This window comes from Microtus pennsylvanicus, chromosome 5, assembly GCF_037038515.1.
Source record: "Microtus pennsylvanicus isolate mMicPen1 chromosome 5, mMicPen1.hap1, whole genome shotgun sequence".
NCBI classification, from domain to species: Eukaryota; Metazoa; Chordata; class Mammalia; order Rodentia; family Cricetidae; genus Microtus; species Microtus pennsylvanicus.
The window spans coordinates 124,020,882-124,040,250 of NC_134583.1; the positions used below are offsets into that span (position 1 = coordinate 124,020,882).

At 39.4% G+C, this 19,369-nt stretch overlaps 1 protein-coding gene across 11 annotated transcripts in view; it reads left to right on the forward strand.

Moving 5' to 3' along the window:
- Nucleotides 1-19,369, forward strand: part of Btrc (beta-transducin repeat containing E3 ubiquitin protein ligase) — a 179,591-nt gene that overhangs the window by 108,893 nt on the left and 51,329 nt on the right. For all 11 annotated transcript variants that reach the window (XM_075974210.1, XM_075974209.1, XM_075974218.1 and 8 more), the window contains one exon: nt 8,962-9,051. In XM_075974210.1, coding sequence (XP_075830325.1) covers nt 8,962-9,051 — 90 coding nt within the window. The remainder of the gene's footprint in view (nt 1-8,961; nt 9,052-19,369) is intronic.

The window sequence follows — 19,369 nt, forward strand, 5'->3', positions numbered from 1 at the left end:
AGTTAGAGCTTTGTATCTTCGGTTGGGATTCGGCGGAGTCTGGGTGGCGTTTGGAAGGCCCAGTCCCAGCTTCCCTGTAGTTGTTTTGCAATTTAATTTTTCTAGTCCATATTTTTGCCTGGGACATTATTTGATGTTACTGTATATCTAAAGGTCCCTGTTTCCCCACCACACCCCCAGTCTCTAAGCATTTTCATTATACTTTATCTTGTTTTGCTATAGGGCTGTTGAAACAGATTTCTTAAGCAGCCCTTTGCAAGGTTAAAAGAATGCAGCCTGGTAACAAGTTTGTGTCATTTTAAATATATACCTTCTAGTAAATAAGGAGAAGCCTGGCAATCAATCCCTTTTAGTGTGTTATATGTTTCACCTGACAACTAAACCTTCTATTGATTAGCCATTACTTTGTTAGATAATCCTATGTCATTGAATCCATTGTAAAAAATTAAACTCCTTAAAATGTTTTACCCTAACAGCAGTGTGAAAATTGAAAACTTGTTCAGAATTACAGCCTGCTTTCACAAAGAAGGTAGTTTTCAGCCAGGCATCTTACTGGTTTATGCTTATGTGCTTTATATGCAATATAAAAAACGTATTAAAGTACTCCAACGCAGAACTCTCTGCCTCTGGTTCAGCAATGAAGCTACCTTTTCAAATGTTGCATGAGGACAAAGCCTAGCTTGCCTGCAGCTATTATATTCACTAGTTTGATTTCAAACTAGAAGGAATCTTATAATAGTAAATAACATTTGAGACTTTTACTGTGGAGTGGTCAAAGACTGACAAATTTTAGTCACTTATCTACATTGGGTTTTTTTTTTTTTTGGGAACATAACCATAAAATGGTTATGTACCCTTTTTACAGATGAATTGCCAAAAAGTAAAGTCTGTATCCTAGCAAGTGTCTACTCTGGACACTTAGTGCTGGAGTAAGCTTCTTGGCTCTACCTAATGTTCCCCTGAGCGTATTAAAAGTCATTCATGAAGGAGAGGAAAGTTTAAATGAAATTAATTATTCTAGCATTCAGAAATGTGTTTTGTTCTTTTTTAAAATATTTATTTATTTATTTAGTATACAATATTCTGTCTGCTTATATGCCTGCAGGCCAGAAGAGGGCGCCAGACCTCATTACAGATGGTTGTGAGCCACCATGTGGTTGCTGGGAATTGAACTCAGGACCTTTGGAAGAGCAGGCAATGCTCTTAACCACTGAGCCATCTCTCCAGCCCCATGTTTTGTTCTTTGAGACAAAGTCCTGGCTAGCCTGGCATTTACCTTGAAGCTCAGCCTGGCCTTGAACTTGAAACAGTCTTTCCTCAGCTACTTAATTCGGTATTACAGCTATAAGCCACCATGCCCAACTCCCCTCCATAAATTTTTTTAAAATTCTACATTTCTACCAGGTGGTGGTTGTGCACGCGTTTAATCCCAGCATTTGGGAGGCAGAGGCAGGCGGATCTCTGTGAGTTCAAGGCCAACCTGGTCTACAAGAGCTAGTTCCAGAATAGGCTCCAAAGCTACAGAGAAACCCTGCTTTTTTTTTTATTTTGTGTGTGCACCTGCTCCATACAGCACACATGTGAAGGTCATAGGACAGCCTGAAATCGGTTCTCTCCTTCTACTATTTGAGCTAGAACTCAGGTTATTGGGCTTGGTGGCAAGCACCTTTACCCACCCCTTCAATTTTTTTAAGCTTTTACCCTTTTTTTAGCATGTGTTCAACTACTAAGCTACATACCAACCCTCATAATTTTGTTTTATTTTACTTTATTCTTATTTGTTTATTTGATTTTACTGAGACAGGTATCTCTGTGTAACTCTGGCTGTTCTGGAAATCATTCTGTAGACCAGGCTGGCCTCAAACTCACAGAAATCCACCAGTCTCTGCCTTCTGAGTGTTGGGATTAAAGGCATGTACTACAACTGCCCAACCATAATTTTATTTTTATGAATTCTTTTGTAACTTCATTGCCTTTTTTTCTTTTTTTTAAATGTTTATTTATTTATTATGTATACAATGTTCTGTCTGTGTGTATGCCTGCAGGCCAGAAGAGGGCACCAGACCTCATTACAGATGGTTGTGAGTCACTATGTGGTTGCTGGGAATTGAACTCAGAACCTTTGGAAGAGCAGGCAATGCTCTTAACCACTGAGCCATCTCTCCAGCCCATTTCATTGCTTTTTGTCTCTTTTCCTTGCTTTATTTTAATGACTTTGACTTCCAAATTATGTTGAATTGATGTGACAGGAATATCTTTCCTTTGTTCCAGTTTTGGGGAACAAAAACTTCTATACCAATGGAAACCATTTGAGTCTTAAATTTTCTTTCTGGAATTTTTTTTTTTTTGAGACAGGGTTTTACTGAAGTTTTGGAACCTGTCCTGGAACTTGCTCTGTAGACCAGGCTGGCCTCGAACTCACAGAGATCCACCTTCCTCTGCCTCCCAAATGCTGGGGTTAAAGGCATGCGCCACCACCACCTGGCTTCTCTCTGGAAAATTTTTATAGTAGTTTCAATCTCTTTAATAAGTAGAGCTAGCTATTTGGATTTTTAGCTCAGATTATGTGATTTTGGACAGTTTATATATTTTGTGCCCTATTTTTTTCAGTGGGTTGTATTGGCTTTTGTTCGCTTTGGTTTTGGTTAGTTTTTTATATTTATTTTGTTTATATTCTTAATTATGTGAATGTGTCTGGGGTTTGTGCATGTGCATACAAGGTGCCTTCAGAGGCCAGAAGAGAGCAATGGATTTCATGAAGTGGGGTTACAGGAAATGTGATTTACACGATGTGGTGCTGGGAACCCATCTTGGGCCCTGCACGAATAGAATGTGCTGTTAACCACTGAACCTTCTCCAGCCACCGGGTGTTGGCATTTCTCTTTCTTTCTTTTTTTGTTTCTTCTTCATATACGGGCTGCCCGTACATTCAGCATTGCCAGGGCATAAATTTTTTTAAAGATTTATTTATTAAGTATACAGTGGTTTGCCTGCTTGTGGGCCAGTTAAGAGGGAACCAGATCTCATTATAGATTGTTGTGAGCCACTATGTGGTTGCTGGTAATTGAACTCAGGACCTTTGAAAGAGCAAGAAGTGCTCTTAACCTCTGAGCCATCTCTCCAGCCCCAGGTGTTGGCTTTTCAAGACAGACTCTGAGACACTGAGCCCTGGATTCTTCAGCCTCTGCCTGGAATCACAGGCTCAAGCTCACTACATTTGTTTTAAACCAGCATCTCACTGTAGATCCTGGGCTAGCTTCAGTACAGCTCTCCTGGCTCCCTGCTTTTTCCCTTCTTTATTCCTTCCTTTAGAAGACATCTTCCTCTGTACACTATGCTACATAGAACACACTGTATAGTCATTCGGTGGTGGACTCCAACTCTCAGCAATCCTCCTGCCTCAGCCTCCTCACATATCTCTTTATTTTAATAAGCAGTTTTTTCCAGATTTGTCTTATATTTCTCTTCAAAAAATAAAGTGTGTGTGTGTGGTGTGTGTGTGTGTGTGTGTGTGTGTGTGTGTGTGTGTGTGTGTGTGTGAGAGAGAGAGAGAGAGAGAGAGAGAGAGAGAGAGAGAGAGAGAAGAGAGAAGAGAGGAGAGAGGAGAGAGAGAGGTCTGTCTGTGTCTGTTTCCACAGGTATGCATGCCTATGGATCTAATGTGTAGGCAAAGAGGGTGTCAGATCTCTTGGGACTGAAGTTACAGGCTTGGATTACAGGTATGTCCCACCATACTGTCTCTCTCTAGGTTTTCCTTTCTCTGGGGAAAGTTTCTCCATCTCTTTGCTCATTATGATCATTATCTTTCATTTAATCATTTCATTGAACAGATTAAAGACCTCTTTAGTGCTATTCAGGTAGGTCATTTTGTATATTCTTCTTCTTGACTGCTCTACAAGTGTGGTGATTTTATATTAGATAGTGTAAATTATTTATTATAGAAACTCTGAATCTGTCTTTTCTTAAAATACTAACAGTTCAATATGGCCTTGTGGTTCCTTGGCCTTTCATCTGAAAATGACGAGTGTGTTTGTTTTATCCATATGCCTAAAGCAGCTCCCTTAGAACATTTTGTCATCTCAACTCCTGGTCTTTTTCAGTGTCACGGGGAAGCCTGAGATCCTTTCTGTATCTCTCTAATGAGGTAGGAATCAAATCTAAATTCTTACCTGATCTCATGGGCACAAGCTGGAGTCTTGGCTCAGTTCCTTCAGTCTTCCAGCTGCTCTTCCCATTGAAATTCTCAGTTTCCCTTAATGTATGTCGTTTTAGTGTTAAACATGGATTTGAGGAGAATTTAAATGTATTTTCTAATACCTCTTCCTTTCGTTGTAGTTCTCTCCTCTGTGGAATTTCTGTTCTCAATTGCCAGCCACTGTTCTGAACTCCATGCTTTGATAGCTCAACCCAGTAGGCTGTGGCTTGCCCGACTGTTGTTGTATTTACCATCACCTTGTGCTGACTGGACTGTTGAGTGATTCCAGGAGAAACAGACTCACATCTTACCCAATGTAGTTCTTTTTCAGCGCTCCTCTCCCTTTTCTACCCATTTTCAGTGCCTCGCATAGTTGTTGATATATATTTTGCCTTAGTTAAGATGTTATCCAGAGCAAGGTTAACTCATTGTAACATTTCTGCCATTGTTGGAATCGGAATTCTTTCGTTGTGTTCCTTTATCCCCAACCTCTCTCCCACTTTTTGACATGATTTATGTAGCCCATGCTAATTCCAAAATCCCGGGATTATAAGCATAGACCACTAACCATCCTGAAAAAAAAAAAACAGAATTCTTTGCCATAAGTTTTATTAGTTTATTCAATAGTTATTAGTTCATGTGTATTTTTAAAAATATTTTATAAGAATATTTTTTAATTGATCTAATGAGCTCTACCTTTTTCTCTGTTCCCCTGCCTGCCTCTCCCCTCCCCTTCAACCCTCTCTCATGGTCCCCATGCTCCCAATTTACTCGGGAGATCTTGTCTTTTTCTACTTCCCATGTATTTATTTATTTATTTTGATTTTTCGAGATAGGGTTTCTCCGTAGCTTTTTGGTTCCTGTCCTGGAACTAGCTCTTGTAGACCAGGCTGGCCTCAAACTCACAGAGATCCGCCTGCCTCTGCCTCCCGAGTGCTGGGATTAAAGGCGTGCGCCACCACCGCCTAGCATTCTACTTCCCATGTAGATTAGATCAATGTATGTCTCTCTTGGGGTCCTCATTGTTGTCTAGGTTCTTTGGGATTGTGATTTGTAGGCTGGTTTTCTTTGCTTTATGTTTAAAAACCACTTATGAGTGAGTACATATAATAATCGTCCTTCTGGGTCTGGGTTACCTCACTCAATATGATATTTTCTAGCTCCATCCATTTGCCTGCAAATTTCAAGATGTCATTATTTTTTTCTGCTGTGTAATACTCCATTGTGTAAATGGACTGCATTTTCCTTATAAGAATAATTTTAATGGGATCAGAGAGATGGCTTAGGGGTTAAGATCACCTGATACTTTTAGAGAAGACCTACGTTCAGTTCCCAGCACCCACATGGAAATTTACAGCTGTCCATAGCTCTAGTTCCAGGGGTTCTGGTGTATTCTGGCTTATTCAGGTACCAGGCACACATACTCATGCATTGTACATGTGTACATGCAGGCAAAACACACACATAAAATAAGAAAAATTTTAAAAATACTTTTAATATGTTTTGAAATAATTTCAATTTAAATGATAAATGAAACAAAAAATGTTTCAACTTGTTTAAAAGAAGACTTATTTCATAATATTGTTAGTGAGAGCTAGGACTACAGAAGAAAAAGGGTTTTTTTCTACCAATTTTTTGAAAAATAATAATTGGCCAAAAGCAAATTTTAGAATTCTGTTTATGCTTTTATAAACTGACAAGTGAATGAATAAATAAATAGGAGAAGACACAATTCTTCCCTACAGAAGGATTCCAATTTATAAAAATATGGAAGGAAGAAGAAATTTAAGATTCACCATTAGAAAATTACTATAGGCAAGATCCTTCAAAAGTTACTAGAATTAGTGGCAGAAATTTAAAGTAGAAACTATTTGCATACCCTCAAAATATTTTCTGTAATCTATTTAATAATTCCCGAAGGGGAAATTACACATTCCCAGCATGGCCGAGTGGTGGAGGCAAATATCAGAAGAACCGTTAGCATGTGTTTTGATTTGATGCCCTAAGATGGAAGGGCCTGTCATCTCACTTGTATCCTTCAAATAATGACCTCGTTCTGATCATGAGTTGAGGGAGATCCTATTGATTAACTGATTTAGAAGTGTCAGTCATGAAAGACAAGGAAAACTGAGAACTTGTGCCGGATCATAGAAGACTGAGGAGGTATGACAAACAAATGCAGACCAAGTCGCTGCATGAGGTCTACACTTCATGGACTGTTACGTTACACACACCCCTTTGTGATTGAAGGTTTTACCCAGCACTTAACTACTCTAGCAGAGGATCTAAGTTTGGATCCCAGCTCCCATGTTAAGTAGATCACAAATGCCTGTAGTTCCAAGGCAGTGTTTCTCAATTTCCTAATACCACCACCTTTTAGTACAGTTCCTCATGTGGTGGTGACCCCCAACCATAAAGTTATTTTTGTTGCTACTTCCTAACTGTAACTTCGCTACCTTTATGAATAGTAACGTAAATAAATATCTGTGTTTTCCGATGGTCTTGGGCAGCCCTTGTGAAAGGGCCATCCCAGCCTGTTGAAGGAGCTGTGGGCTGTGTTCCTGCCACCCAGCTCCCAGCCGCCTGGCTAGCTTATGCCCCAAAATAACAACACACAAACTGTATTCATATAAACACTGCTTGGCCCATTTCTATTAATGTCTGTAGCACCACGAGGTGGTGACTTACCTGGGAGATTCTTGGGTCGGAGCTTCATCACATCTGCCTCAGAGAGGAGAGCTAGGGAGTCTGTCTGAGGCATCTTATCTCACTTCCTCTTCCTCCCAGCATTCTGTTCTGTTTACTCCACCCACCTATGTTCTAACCTATTGGGCCAAGCAGTTTCTTTATTAATTAACCAATGACCTTCCTCCATCACCAGCCCACAGGTTGAGAACTACTGTTCCAGAGGAGTCATCCATACCCTTCCAATTTCTGAGACAGAGGCACACACACACACACACACACACAATCTTTTTTTAAAAAAAATCTCTCCCAAAAGAGTCTTTCTATGTAGCCCAGGTTGGCCTCAACTAGTCATCCTCTTACATCAGCACTGAAGTGCGGGATCTGTAGGTATATACCACCATGCTTGGCTCCAAGTTATCTTCCCTGAGTATTGTGTGCTGCTGGGGATTGAACCTAGAGTTTAATGCATGCTAGGCAAGTGTGTTACATCTACAGCCCGGTTTCTTAGTTTTGATAAATGTTCTTGGAGATATCCTATTAGGGGGAAGCTGAGTTAAGGAAGTACAAAACATCTTTGTAACTTCGGTAAATATGAAATTTCTCTTTATTCATAAAATAGAGGGTTTTTTTTATCAATGTTAAGTGATTGTGGCTTAAATGTCATCACCTTGGTTCTCAAAGACCATTCCCAGGCCAAAAGTGTCAGCATCTGCTGGAAATTGTGCTTCATCAAGCCCCCCAGGTTATTCTGATGGCACACCCAAATGGAGAACATTGATCTGTGCTTTAGATTCTATACTATTCACAACAACTTTAAATTGAAAGCACACTCAGGAAGCTGAGGTAGGAGGGATTTCCACAAGTTTAATCACAAACAGGACTATATTGTAAGATTCATTTTCAAAAAGGAATAACTGGGGTCTGGAGAGGGCTTAGAGGTTAAGGGCACTTACTGCGGTTGTGTAGTGTTGGCATATGCCTTTTATCTCAGCACTCAGGAGGCAGAGACAGGTAGACATCTGTGAGTTTGAGGCCATCCTGGTGTAAAAAGTTCTTGGACAGCCAGGGCAGCATAGTGAAACCCTGTCTCGAAAAACCAAATTAATTAATTAACTAATTAATAAAATAATGTGTTTTGGCCATGTGTGCACACCTTTAATCCCACCTCTTAAGAGAGAGAGGCAGGTAGATCTCTTGAGTTCCAGGACAGCCAGGGGTACACACAGAAACCCTGCCAGGGGGCAAGGGGATTAAAGTATTTTTTGCCATGAAAGAAAACTGTACTATAGTCAATATCTGTGTCCATTTCCTAGAGTTCTGATTTTAATCTCTCCTGGTCAGGCTCCCAAGTGTGCTTGAAACCTACTCTTTCTTTCATTCTTTTTTCTTTTGCTGTTGTGGTTGAAACAAGGTCCAGCTATGGATTCCAGGCTGATCTGGAACTGGTCGTATAGCCTAGTCTATGGATTCCAGGCTGATCTGGAACTGGTCGTATAGCCTAGTCTATGGATTCCAGGCTGATCTGGAACTGGTTATATAGCCTAGTCTATGGATTCCAGGCTGATCTGGAACTGGTCGTATAGCCTAGTCTGGCTTCAAGTTCACAATCCTCCTCAGTGATAGTTTACACTGTGTGCCATCATGTCTGGCTTATAATTAACTACTATTTTAAACAGAGCATGGGTTCTTAAATTTAACACTTTATTTTATTTTCAGACACAGTATCACTGTTGCCCAGGCTAGTTTCAGACTTACAGTCTTCCCACAATGGCCGCTATAGTGCTAGGATTATACCATATCTGACTGAAGTTTGCATTTTAAAAAAATGTTGTGTATCCAATCCTCTATCTCCCGTTCATACCATGAATCCCTACTCATTTGTTCATGTGGCTTCTATGGGCTCTATCCTTACCTCTTCTCTACTGTTCCTTCAGCAGCCGCAAATCTCAAATTTATAAATAGAATTGTATGTTGATTTAGAGAAATAGAGTCTGACAGCTATTGTCAGTATTTCAGTATCTAAAACAAAATAAAACAAAAAAAGTGATTTTTTTTTCCCTTGAAAATTGTCTCTACAGACTTACAACAGCTGTGCCAGGCTCTGCATAAACCAAGAGACAGTATGTCTGACAAGCACTGCTATGAAGACTGAAAACTGTGTGGCCAAAGTGAGTAACAGCGTTCACCCCTTAACATTATACCACATTGCGACAGCACTGCGCCTGTAGTTCTTTATTCAGTGTTGTTACCACACTGATTGTATATCATATGATTGTATATTTATGAAAAGACTGTAGGCAGGCATTACTTTATACAGAGTGAACTGAAAGTTGGGTTTTCAAGCTCTTCAGCTGCAACAGAATCTTCCAGTCATACTGATCAGTAAAATTTGTTAACAGTTTGTTTTGTAACTTTCTTTGTGGCTTATTTTTGTTGTTGTTCATTGTTTTAGTTTTTGGTTTTTTGCAAGACAGGGTTTCTCTGTGTAGCCTTGGCAAATTCTTAAACTCACAATGTAGACCAGGCTCGCCTCCAGATCTGCCTGCTTCTGCCTTCTGGGTGCTGGGATTGCCTAACCTCCTTCCAGAGTAGGTGCAGCCTACCAGTGTGAGAGCGTGGGACGGCTGCAGAGGTCCCAGTGTGGTGCCGCTGCTACTTAAGAAATGTCATGTTTGGTGGTTTTGAGTAGAAAAGTGTGTTTAACTGACATAGGGGCCAAGTCTTTCATGTATAAATGTGTGTTTATCTCTAGTTACAAAGATAATATTAAAAATTAGAAATCTTCGGGGCTAGAGAGATGGCTCAGTGGTTAAGGACTGCTCTTGTATGGGGCCCAGGTTCCTTGTCAGCACCACATGATGGCTCATATTATCTGTAGCTCCAGTTCTGGGGACCCAGTGTCTTTTTCTGGCCTCTGTGACCATTGCATGCACATGGTACACAGAAATACAGACAGGCAAAACACTCATACATAGAAAATAATTTTTTTTTAAATTAGAAACCTTAAAAATTTTTCTTTCAGTTTTCTAGATTGATTGGAGGGAGTTTTTGTTAGCGTTACTGTCTTGAGGATAATGTTCAATATGAGTTGTATTTCTAGAGTTTGTCTTCATTTTTATGCAAAAATAATCTTTATTACCATTTAGGGTTTTTTTTTTTACAACTTTCTCAACTTTCAACTTAATCTCTAGTGTCATGTACAGGCTATCATTTTTAGATATTATCATTTTGCTATCATTATTAGAGATAGGACTTTGTCATGTGGACTTCATCTTTGTTATAAAATTCATGAAGAGCTGTCTTATTTCTTTTGCGTTATTATAACAAAAAATAAACAAGGTATGCTGGAGAGATGGCTCAGAGGTTAAGAGCACTGACTATTCTTCCAGAGGTCAAGAGTTCAATTCCCAGCAACCTTATGGAGGCTCACAACCATCTATAATGTGATCTAGTGCCCACTTCTGGCTGCAGGCAGAACACTGTATACACAATAAATAAATTTAAAACAAACAACAAAAACAAGGTAGCTTATAAATAATAACTTTTTTTTCTGTAGTTCTACAAATGGGAAGATCATTGTGACAGTAGATTCACTGTCTAGTTGAAAGTTCACTCTTGCCAGGCGGTGGTGGCGCACACCTTTAATCCCAGCACTTGGGAGGCAGAGGCTGACAGATCTCTTGTGAGTTCAAGGCCAGCCTGGTCTGCAAGAGCTAGTTCCAGGACAGGCTCCAAAGCTCCAGAAAAACCCTGTCTTGAAAAAAAAATTTACTCTTCTTCATAGATGGAGCCTTTCTATAATCTCGGGATGGAAGGAATGACCAAGCCCTCTGGGATCTCTCATTAATCCATTCATAGATTTACTTAGGGTTCTAACTCTGTTCATGAAGACTCTGTTCACAATTAGGTAGTTCAGGATATAGGAGCAACAATAATTTTTATTATATTTCCTAAAACACATGGTAATCTCTGGTCTTGCTTTATTTGCTGAAAACATACAGTTTATAGCTATTGGAATTAGCCATATGAGAAATGTCAGAATTTATTCTAAATTATAACTACAAAAAGTAGGTTCATCAAATTGTGTCTTAAGGTCAGATCTTAATTTTCTACAAAAACAAAACAAAACCGAGTAACATAATTTACACTTACTCTTCAGTTACTTAGTAATAATTTCTAAGTGCTACTTGGCCCTGTTTTATATTTAGCATTGGTGTCTGGAGACAGGGATCCAAAAAAAATATTCTTTCAATCCTTTTTTCAGACACGCTGCTCTCACTTCATCACAAGTGAGTTACTTCTGGCTAAACAAGGCAAAAACTTAGCCTGAGCACCAATCCAAGGACAGGGTGACAGTTTTAATGAGTTTCATTGAGAGCTGGCCAACTGAGCATCTGTTCCTTTTGTCTTCATGTACTTGGAGCCAGTGTTCCTACACTCCTTCCCCATGTTGCTGTGTATCTGTGCAATGTGGTGTGGGTTTGCTCTTTGTTGTTGCTTTGTCTCTTTTTCTACCTTCTACTTTGTGGCACACTGTTAGAAATCTTCCGGCATCTGGCATGGTGGTGTAATTTCTTCCGTGCTCTTGGGTGAGGAAATAAGTTTGCACGTTGCTGCTCATCAGTCTCTTTCACTTGCTCCCAGATGGTGACCTTCTCATCCTATTCTTGCTTGTTTTAACATTATTCTGACACCTATTTTCTTTCATTGTCCCCTTAACCACTCTAATTGAATAATGATTTCTATAATTTCCAGTTGGAACACAACCAACTTCCTGGTTCCTTTTATTGGCCCACATCCTGTCTTCTAGTTCATTGCTTCAAATTTGAGCCAAATCGTCAAATAAAAATATGTAACTGCGAAAATGTTTACTGCAATAGCAGCCTCCACTAGCATGGCAACAGTGAGTTTTCCTTTCTTACTGCTAAACGTGTTCTATCTGTCTCGTGATTTCACGCTGCCTCTCCTGGCCTCATTTACTGCTTGACCTTTGGAAAAATGAGTTTACAGTAGTTTTATCTGCCAGTGACGTGACTGTGAGGTACAAGTGTCTGATACTGATTCAAACTGTGTGCTCCAGTGTCGCCTGCATGTTGTGCTGTCTCCATGTGAGAGCCACTGTCATACAGTAAAGCTAGCTTTTTTTCCTTTTACAGTTCAAAGCAACTGAATTTCAGTCAGTAATTATGGGTTGGGTATAAATACTAATTGTAGTCTTGGACCTTTTTATTAAATATTACTTATTTACATTTTACAGAAGACATTGGTCCTTCTCAAAAGCAGGGATGAACCCTGTAGCATTTTATGTTTAGCTTTCCTCTGCCAGTTACCCTGTAGCCTTGCAGTTCCTGTATGGAAAGGACTCTCCCTTTAATTCTCGGTAAAGTGTAAGAAAGCACAGCTGCTTCATAAGCCACCTTAGGTTGACAGCAGTCTCCTGGGTCTTCAGCTTGAAAGAAACACTACAGATGAAAGTGGAGAGGGGTCCAGGTAATATTCGAAGCCATGAAGTGTCTTGCATATAGTTCGCCCTTTTTGTCTGTCTGTCTGTCAGTCAGTCTGTCTGTCTGTCTATCTGTCTGTCTGATGTAGCTCTGGCTACGTAGACCAGACTGTCCTTGAACTCACAGAAACCCACCTGCCTCTGCCTCCCAAGTGCTGGGATCAAAAGGTGTGTGCCACCACTCCTGGCTAGTTTGCTTTTCAAGCATCTTATCTGCTCATAGCCCTAACATTTATGAGATTTGTGTGGGAGCCATGATGAGCTCTATATTTATTGTAGTTTTAAATGGACAGTCATTAGTGACTGCCAGTTCAGTCTTTAAAATCTATAATCACATTGCACCTAATTGTCAACCTTCATGTTTTTAATTATGAAAGAAAACTGAGAACATTAATTTTTATGTTATCTTATTATTGACTTTATTGAAATACTACAGAAAATTTTAGTTCAAGGCTTTTCCATAACTTACGTTTATACCTCACACCCATTCCATAAACATGTATAGTTAAAATTGAGTTGTTAGGATACCTCTACCTTGATTCCTGGCCTAGATTGGAAAAGTTCTGTCTTTGTTCAGAATAAGTCCATTCAGTGGTCTTGTGTTCATTCTGTATTTCTGTTGTTTGTTATTACTGTTTTTTACTTGAGACTAATAATCTGTTTGAATCTGACTGAGACAGAAAGATGTGATGTTCCTTCCCACTCACTCCGGATTTTGATAGAAGACTTGTTTTATTTATTTCCAAAATTATATCCGCAGGAAACAAGCTGTTTAAATTCAGATTATGCTGAAGCAAAATGGTCCTGGTATGAGAAGCAACGTGCTGTTTTACGAGCACAGAGTCCCTTTTCTCATAACTGATTGATAGTAAATATTTTCCTGAAGAATTATTGCCAACCATGAACAGTACAACTGTTTCACTTTCTTTCTGTGCTCCTTGCTGTAGCAGCCATTGTCGGTAATTAAGATCTACAATTCACAATGCAGACGTTTGCACTTCCTCTGGGTCTGTGCTATTTATAAGGCGTTTCAGCTGTTCAGAGTTTCTTCTGAGTTTTAAACTACATGTTAACAGGCTCCTTTAAAATACTGTTCCACAAGTAGGAAGTCAGATGTCTGTTGTTCACACAGGCCCTTCTGACAGATATGCAGTTAGCTTCGTGGTGAACACAGCAGGATGTAATTGTATCATCAAGGCCAATGTGATTGGGAAAGCGTGGAAGTTTAACACTGTTTTAAAGAGGGCAAGGATGAAATTCGGAATTAACATCTTTTTTTCATCTTTAAATAGTCCGTAAATTTAATGTTAATGGTTACCAAGGTTTTAAGAAATACAGAATAAAGTGACTTACTGGTTAGAATTCATAATATTTGTCAAATTAAGAGTGTGAAAATATATTCCATCTAGTTGTGCATGCCTTTTTGTCTCAAAAGACTTGGGACAGAATGAATTAACAGATTGATAACACACTTGTGTAACAGAAACCTGAATGTGCACATGCTTGTATAAGGAAAGTGTCAGCAGAAAGCTTAGCCTCTGTTAAAATTGGTCAAATCCAAACGGTTTTAAATCCAAAAGAGAATTGATTGTAGGAAGTCCAGACTCATCCAGGAATCTCCACGAATGATGTCCTAAACAGAGTTACTGTGCACTCTTGTTGCCACGGCACTCGTTGTCAAACACACAAGAAGAAACAAGAAACTGAAAGCTGTCAACAAAATGTGTTGAAAACTCTGCCCTGGGTGGATCTCACCCTGGTTGTTCTTGAGCCTAGATTCCAACTGCATTGATTGTGCATACTGGCCCCCAGCATCTTCCAGCAGAGTAGATCTGTGCAGAAAGGCAGGCGCAGGTTTCATTGCTACTTCTTGATAGCTCTTGAGTAGAGGTGGAGTTTCTGACACAACCATTCCAAGGCAGTGTGATCAGAACCCAAAAACTTTCCGCAGTTTTTTTCAACTCCAGTGATTGTGTGAACTTTCTCAGTGAACTCTCTGTGAAGGTTTGTGGTTTTTGTTGTTTTGTTTTGTTTTTAAGACAGCATGTTCCAGCTGTTGGGAGCCACTGATCTATCTGGCTGAGGCTTTTCAAGATGCCAGAAGACCCTGTTCACATTTCTATCTAGCCAGGGAGCCAATAAGATCGAGTTTGTCTTTGTGTATTGATCTACATCAGCATGAGATGAGCCCAGTCAGTGTCTTCCTCAGTGAGAAAGGAAAGGTTATGAGGAAGAGAGGTGAAAGAAGAAAGTTCTTCATCAAGAATTGACTGCAGTATTGCCTACTGATGCATGTCGGATCACCCGCACAGAGAGATCACATGGCTTCTCCAAAAGTCAAACGATCAATTCGCCTCGTTTTGGCTCTGTACTTAATGCACAAACAGTGCGATCTGCGGGGCTGTAATTGCATTGTTAGGGCCAAGGAACAAGCCTGTGCCTTTTCAGCAGACAGCTGGCAGGGAGAGAGGCATGTTGTTAGGAAAGAGAGAGGCAAGGCAAATAAAATTACTGCTAACGCTCAGAGATCGGCAGGAGTCCTACTTGCCTAATCTTACCGGTGGGAGCAAGCGGCTGTTGTAATCCAATTATAGCAGCATAAGCAATTTGTTAGACACTCCGCATAATGTAACAATTTCCCAATAAACTCTGACTTGTAATAACGTCGGCAAGAGTCCGCATAAATCTGCCCGAATGGTGGGGGCTGGAGCGTTCGGCTGGGGGCTTGTAATTGGCGCCATCAGCACGTTTTGTGGAGTGCAGTATGGTGCAGTCTTTTAGTGCAGGAATTTTAAGGAGAAAGGCATGGCACATGTTTCTTAGAAAAAGAAAAGTGGCCATTAAAAGGGGAGCAGCAAGAAGGGCACCCTCTTGCCTTCACATTACCTAGGAATCTCAGTGTAGAAAGAATACAAGAGGAAGCCATGTTTCCTTCTATCTAGATCTAAAGAGAGATGAGGAGAAAGTATGGATTGGTTAGATCCTTTATTTAAAAGGCATCAGTTTCTATTATTTATACCCTCAATCTCCAACTCCCTAAAAATGCTATTTGGGTAGCATCTAGATAACCTTTTAACAAATGGTCTTAGCTAGGTAAGCCTTGAAATACCAAGTTTACCTATTTTCTTTAGAAGTTTAACATTTTCTTTATAACATATATAGTGTGTGTGTGTCTGTGTGTGTGTATCTGTGTGTGTGTGTGCTCATTCATATGATCAGGACAAATCCCTTCAATGTTATCTCTGAATATCAAACCTTTCTGTAGATTCCTGCCTTCTACTTTAAAGGACCATTGTTTACTAAAAGGGTTCAAACCCAGCCAGGATGTTTGGCTTACTGCACTAGACTGCCCGCATAGTATCTTAATTCTAAAATGCATTACGAATATATGTAATACTAGGATTGCCAATTAAGTTTATTGAAAACTTGCATTGAATAAAAAGTATGTTATTTAAAATATAGCTGTATGATTCTTATGTAAATAGCTGTGGTTCCTAGGTAATAATATTTCTGTTTTATAAAAATATTATAGGGAATATTTGGGCTACTCTTGCTTATTGATTGGTGTATGTAGTCACAGACTGAGGTTTTTATTTATCAAGGTAAGGGAGAGGAAGAATGCGTTACAGATGTCAGTTAATAGATGCGTTTTCATGCTTCTGAATATATTAAACGTTCCCTACTTTCTTATGCCAACCCAGCCCTTCATTGCTACATGATTTGTGTCAAAACCACACTTTCAAAATAGGCCCAGGATTCTCCAGAATACCCTGTTTCTGTGGGTATTATCACAATAAATATTTACTTTCTGTAGAAACATTTCCTTCTATTGAAGCGAATGCTGCCTTGTTTGACTGGAGCTACATCAATAAACTGCAGTGCCTCTAATAAAGCCACTGAGTGTCTGGGTTTAACTAATGGCTGATTTTCATGACTTTGACAGTGAGCTGTGTGCGTTATTTTCTCCTGATATTGTAAAAATAATGAGAGCAAATTAGAACAATCAGTTTACACAGATAGCTCCTGATTGGAGGCGATGGGCAATATGGCAGCATGTAATCCATCTTCGGGCTCCTGTCACATTAACTTCAGCAGTGTGAAAAGATCAGGTGGGGTAAGCAGGGATCCTACCCAATCGGAACACCAAAATTAATGAGAAGAGCATTGCTCTGTGATCAACCTTTTAATTAGCAAGACCAGAAACAGAGGGCATGAGAAAGCAGTACCTCAGCCGCACAGTGCCAGGCACAGTTCTGAAGGGGGGGAGGAAAAAACCTGTGGTTCTTGCCCTTCCCCTGCTGTGTGTAGGCATTGATTCTGCTCCAGAGCTCATTTACAGATTGTAAGAAATAACCCCTCCTTTCCAAAGTCACGCCACAAATACAGTCAATGTATTAATAATCTATGAACTGTAATTCTATTAGGAATCATTTAGGATTTTGAGTGCCAGTACTTTCTTTGGTGTTGTACTCTGGGTTTTACATTTTGATTAAAACAAAACCAAACAAAATTAATAACCATAGGAATTAAATTCTGTATAGTTCTCCTGTCACCCTTACCTTATTCCTTCATTGTGGGGTTTTTCCTTCAAGTAACACAGGGTTTTTTGGTGTGGAGTGTTCTGTCACTTTGAGTTATTTAAAAGAGGAGCAAACTCCAGGCAGCAAGCCGTGGCGTATTGAAATTGTGTTCCTTTCCAGGTTCTGTTTATTAGGGAATTTGCTGTTTTGTTTATATATTTCTTGTGCCATTGGCTTCTCAGTGTTGGCACTGTGTTATTTCAATTTATGTAATTGAGAATTGAATATCAATCAAGTATGATGTTTATGGAAAGGAGGAAGGGGATATAAAAATCATGAACTTAAAGCCTGATTCATTCATTTAAAGCTCAGTTATACTAATATTGCAACCTTGCTAATCATCCTTATAATAGAAAAATTGTGTGGTACAATGGAAGGCATTAATGAGAGAAAGTTTTAGCAAATGAGGTTTTTTTTAAATTTTATTTTATGTCTGTGAGTGTTTTCCTGCATGTATATGTGTGCTTGGTACCCTTGGAGGTTAGAAGGGGGTGATGGATCCCCTGGAATTAGAGTTACGGATGGTTGTGAGCCACCATGTGGGTGCTAGGAACCAAACCGAAGGCCTCTGAAAGAGCAGCAGTGTTCTTAGACCACTAAGCTGTCTCTCCAACCTCAGCATGTGCTTTTTATTTCTTTCTAGAAAGTTTTAACTTTGGAAAAGTATATGATAACATCACATTTCATAGCGTTCCAGTCTTTGTCTCCATCCTTTAAACATGGTGACTTACTGTAAAAGGAAGTAATTTAGTACATGCTATTTGGTGGATTCAAATAGTAGAAAATAAGCTTTATTTCTTATTATGAACAGTTCATTGGCTTAGACATTACTAAATGGATTAATACAATTTGGTCATCATGTACCTATCTGAGGTTAGAATTTGTGGGAAAATGTCTAAACTATATTGTGAAATATTTATATTATGTAGAAAACAATCTTTTTCATCATAGTTAATAGGACTTATTTAATCATTCATAACTAATATTGATTATACTTAACATAATTTATTTGTATAACTCTCTAGGCCTGTTGCTGTATGGTAAACTTTATACACTTAAGACCCTAGTATTATGCTGTCTTGCAAAACACAAAAGTGATTTTTGTCTGATTTCCCTGTTCTCTTCAGAAAGCCTTGATACTGTCAGAACAAAACTTTAATTACCAGTGAGTCTTGCCTGACATTTGTATAAATCAGTTTTAGGGTCAATGACATGATACCAGATAGTCCAGCAGTCCCCAATAGATACTTCAACATATTGATGCAGTTGTTCATATTAGTATATTTTCAACAATGTACTAATTCATATTAAAGCCCACTCTGTTCATGAATGTGGAAAAGCTATTATGGGTCCTGGTGGATGTTGGCAGGTGTAAACATTCTCTATTTCTGTGCTTTTGACAGTTTCAGAAACCTGGGTTCATAAGCTCTCCATGAATAAATATGAACACTTAGTCACATGGTGTAAAATTATCACTTACACAGATTGTGGAACCTGAACCCTTCTTTTGAACCTTTTGGTGTACCCATGAGCTCAGGATCCATACATGTAAAATTTTATTTTCGTGTTGTGACCTCAGCTTGCAAATGCTTGCCCAGTGTGTGACAGGTTTCACTAAGAATTTAATGGTGATGTCTGGAGTTCATCTGCCCTGTGACTGCCAACACATCCTGTTGTTGGAGGTTCCTTTCCAGAGAGAATGTCTTAGGACCAGGGCTAGGATTCTGTCTTGCAGGGTTTTATTGTTTAATGCTAGTAATTTCATAAGTGTGCAGCTCTAAGTAAGTAATTCCCTTTGCCTTCTAGAACAGCAAAGTACCACGTTGCCTTAAACTCTGCTCACTTCAGCATAGGTCATGGGGCTTAGCTTTGAGAAACTGTCATTAGGCCTTTGGAACTCAGCCAGTACATGCTTGTTTCAATTTCTTACTTGTGAAATATTTGAACCTGTGAAGCAATCATAATCCTAAATTCACACACACAAAGCAGATCCCTTCATTCCTATATTAAATTGGGGTTTTGTTTTGATACAGTCTGTCTGTATGGCCCAGCCTAACCTGGAACTCAGAATCCTTCCTTCACTTCCTGAGTACAGATACCACATGTGCACCACACACCTAGCACCAGGTAAACATGTTAAATGTCCAGTTTGTTTCTTACATGCTTTCAGATGGAAGAACCCCATCCCCCACCCCCAGCGCTAGCAATCTAACACAGGACTTAGTATATGCTAGGCAAATGTGTAGTCCCAAACATGCTTTTTTTTTAATTCAAGTTTTCTACTCAAAAGTTGGAGGGGGGCTGGAGAGATGGCTCAGTGGTTAAGAGCATTGCCTGCTCTTCCAAAGGTCATGAGTTCAATTCCCGGCAACCACATGGTGGCTCACAACCATCTGTAATGAG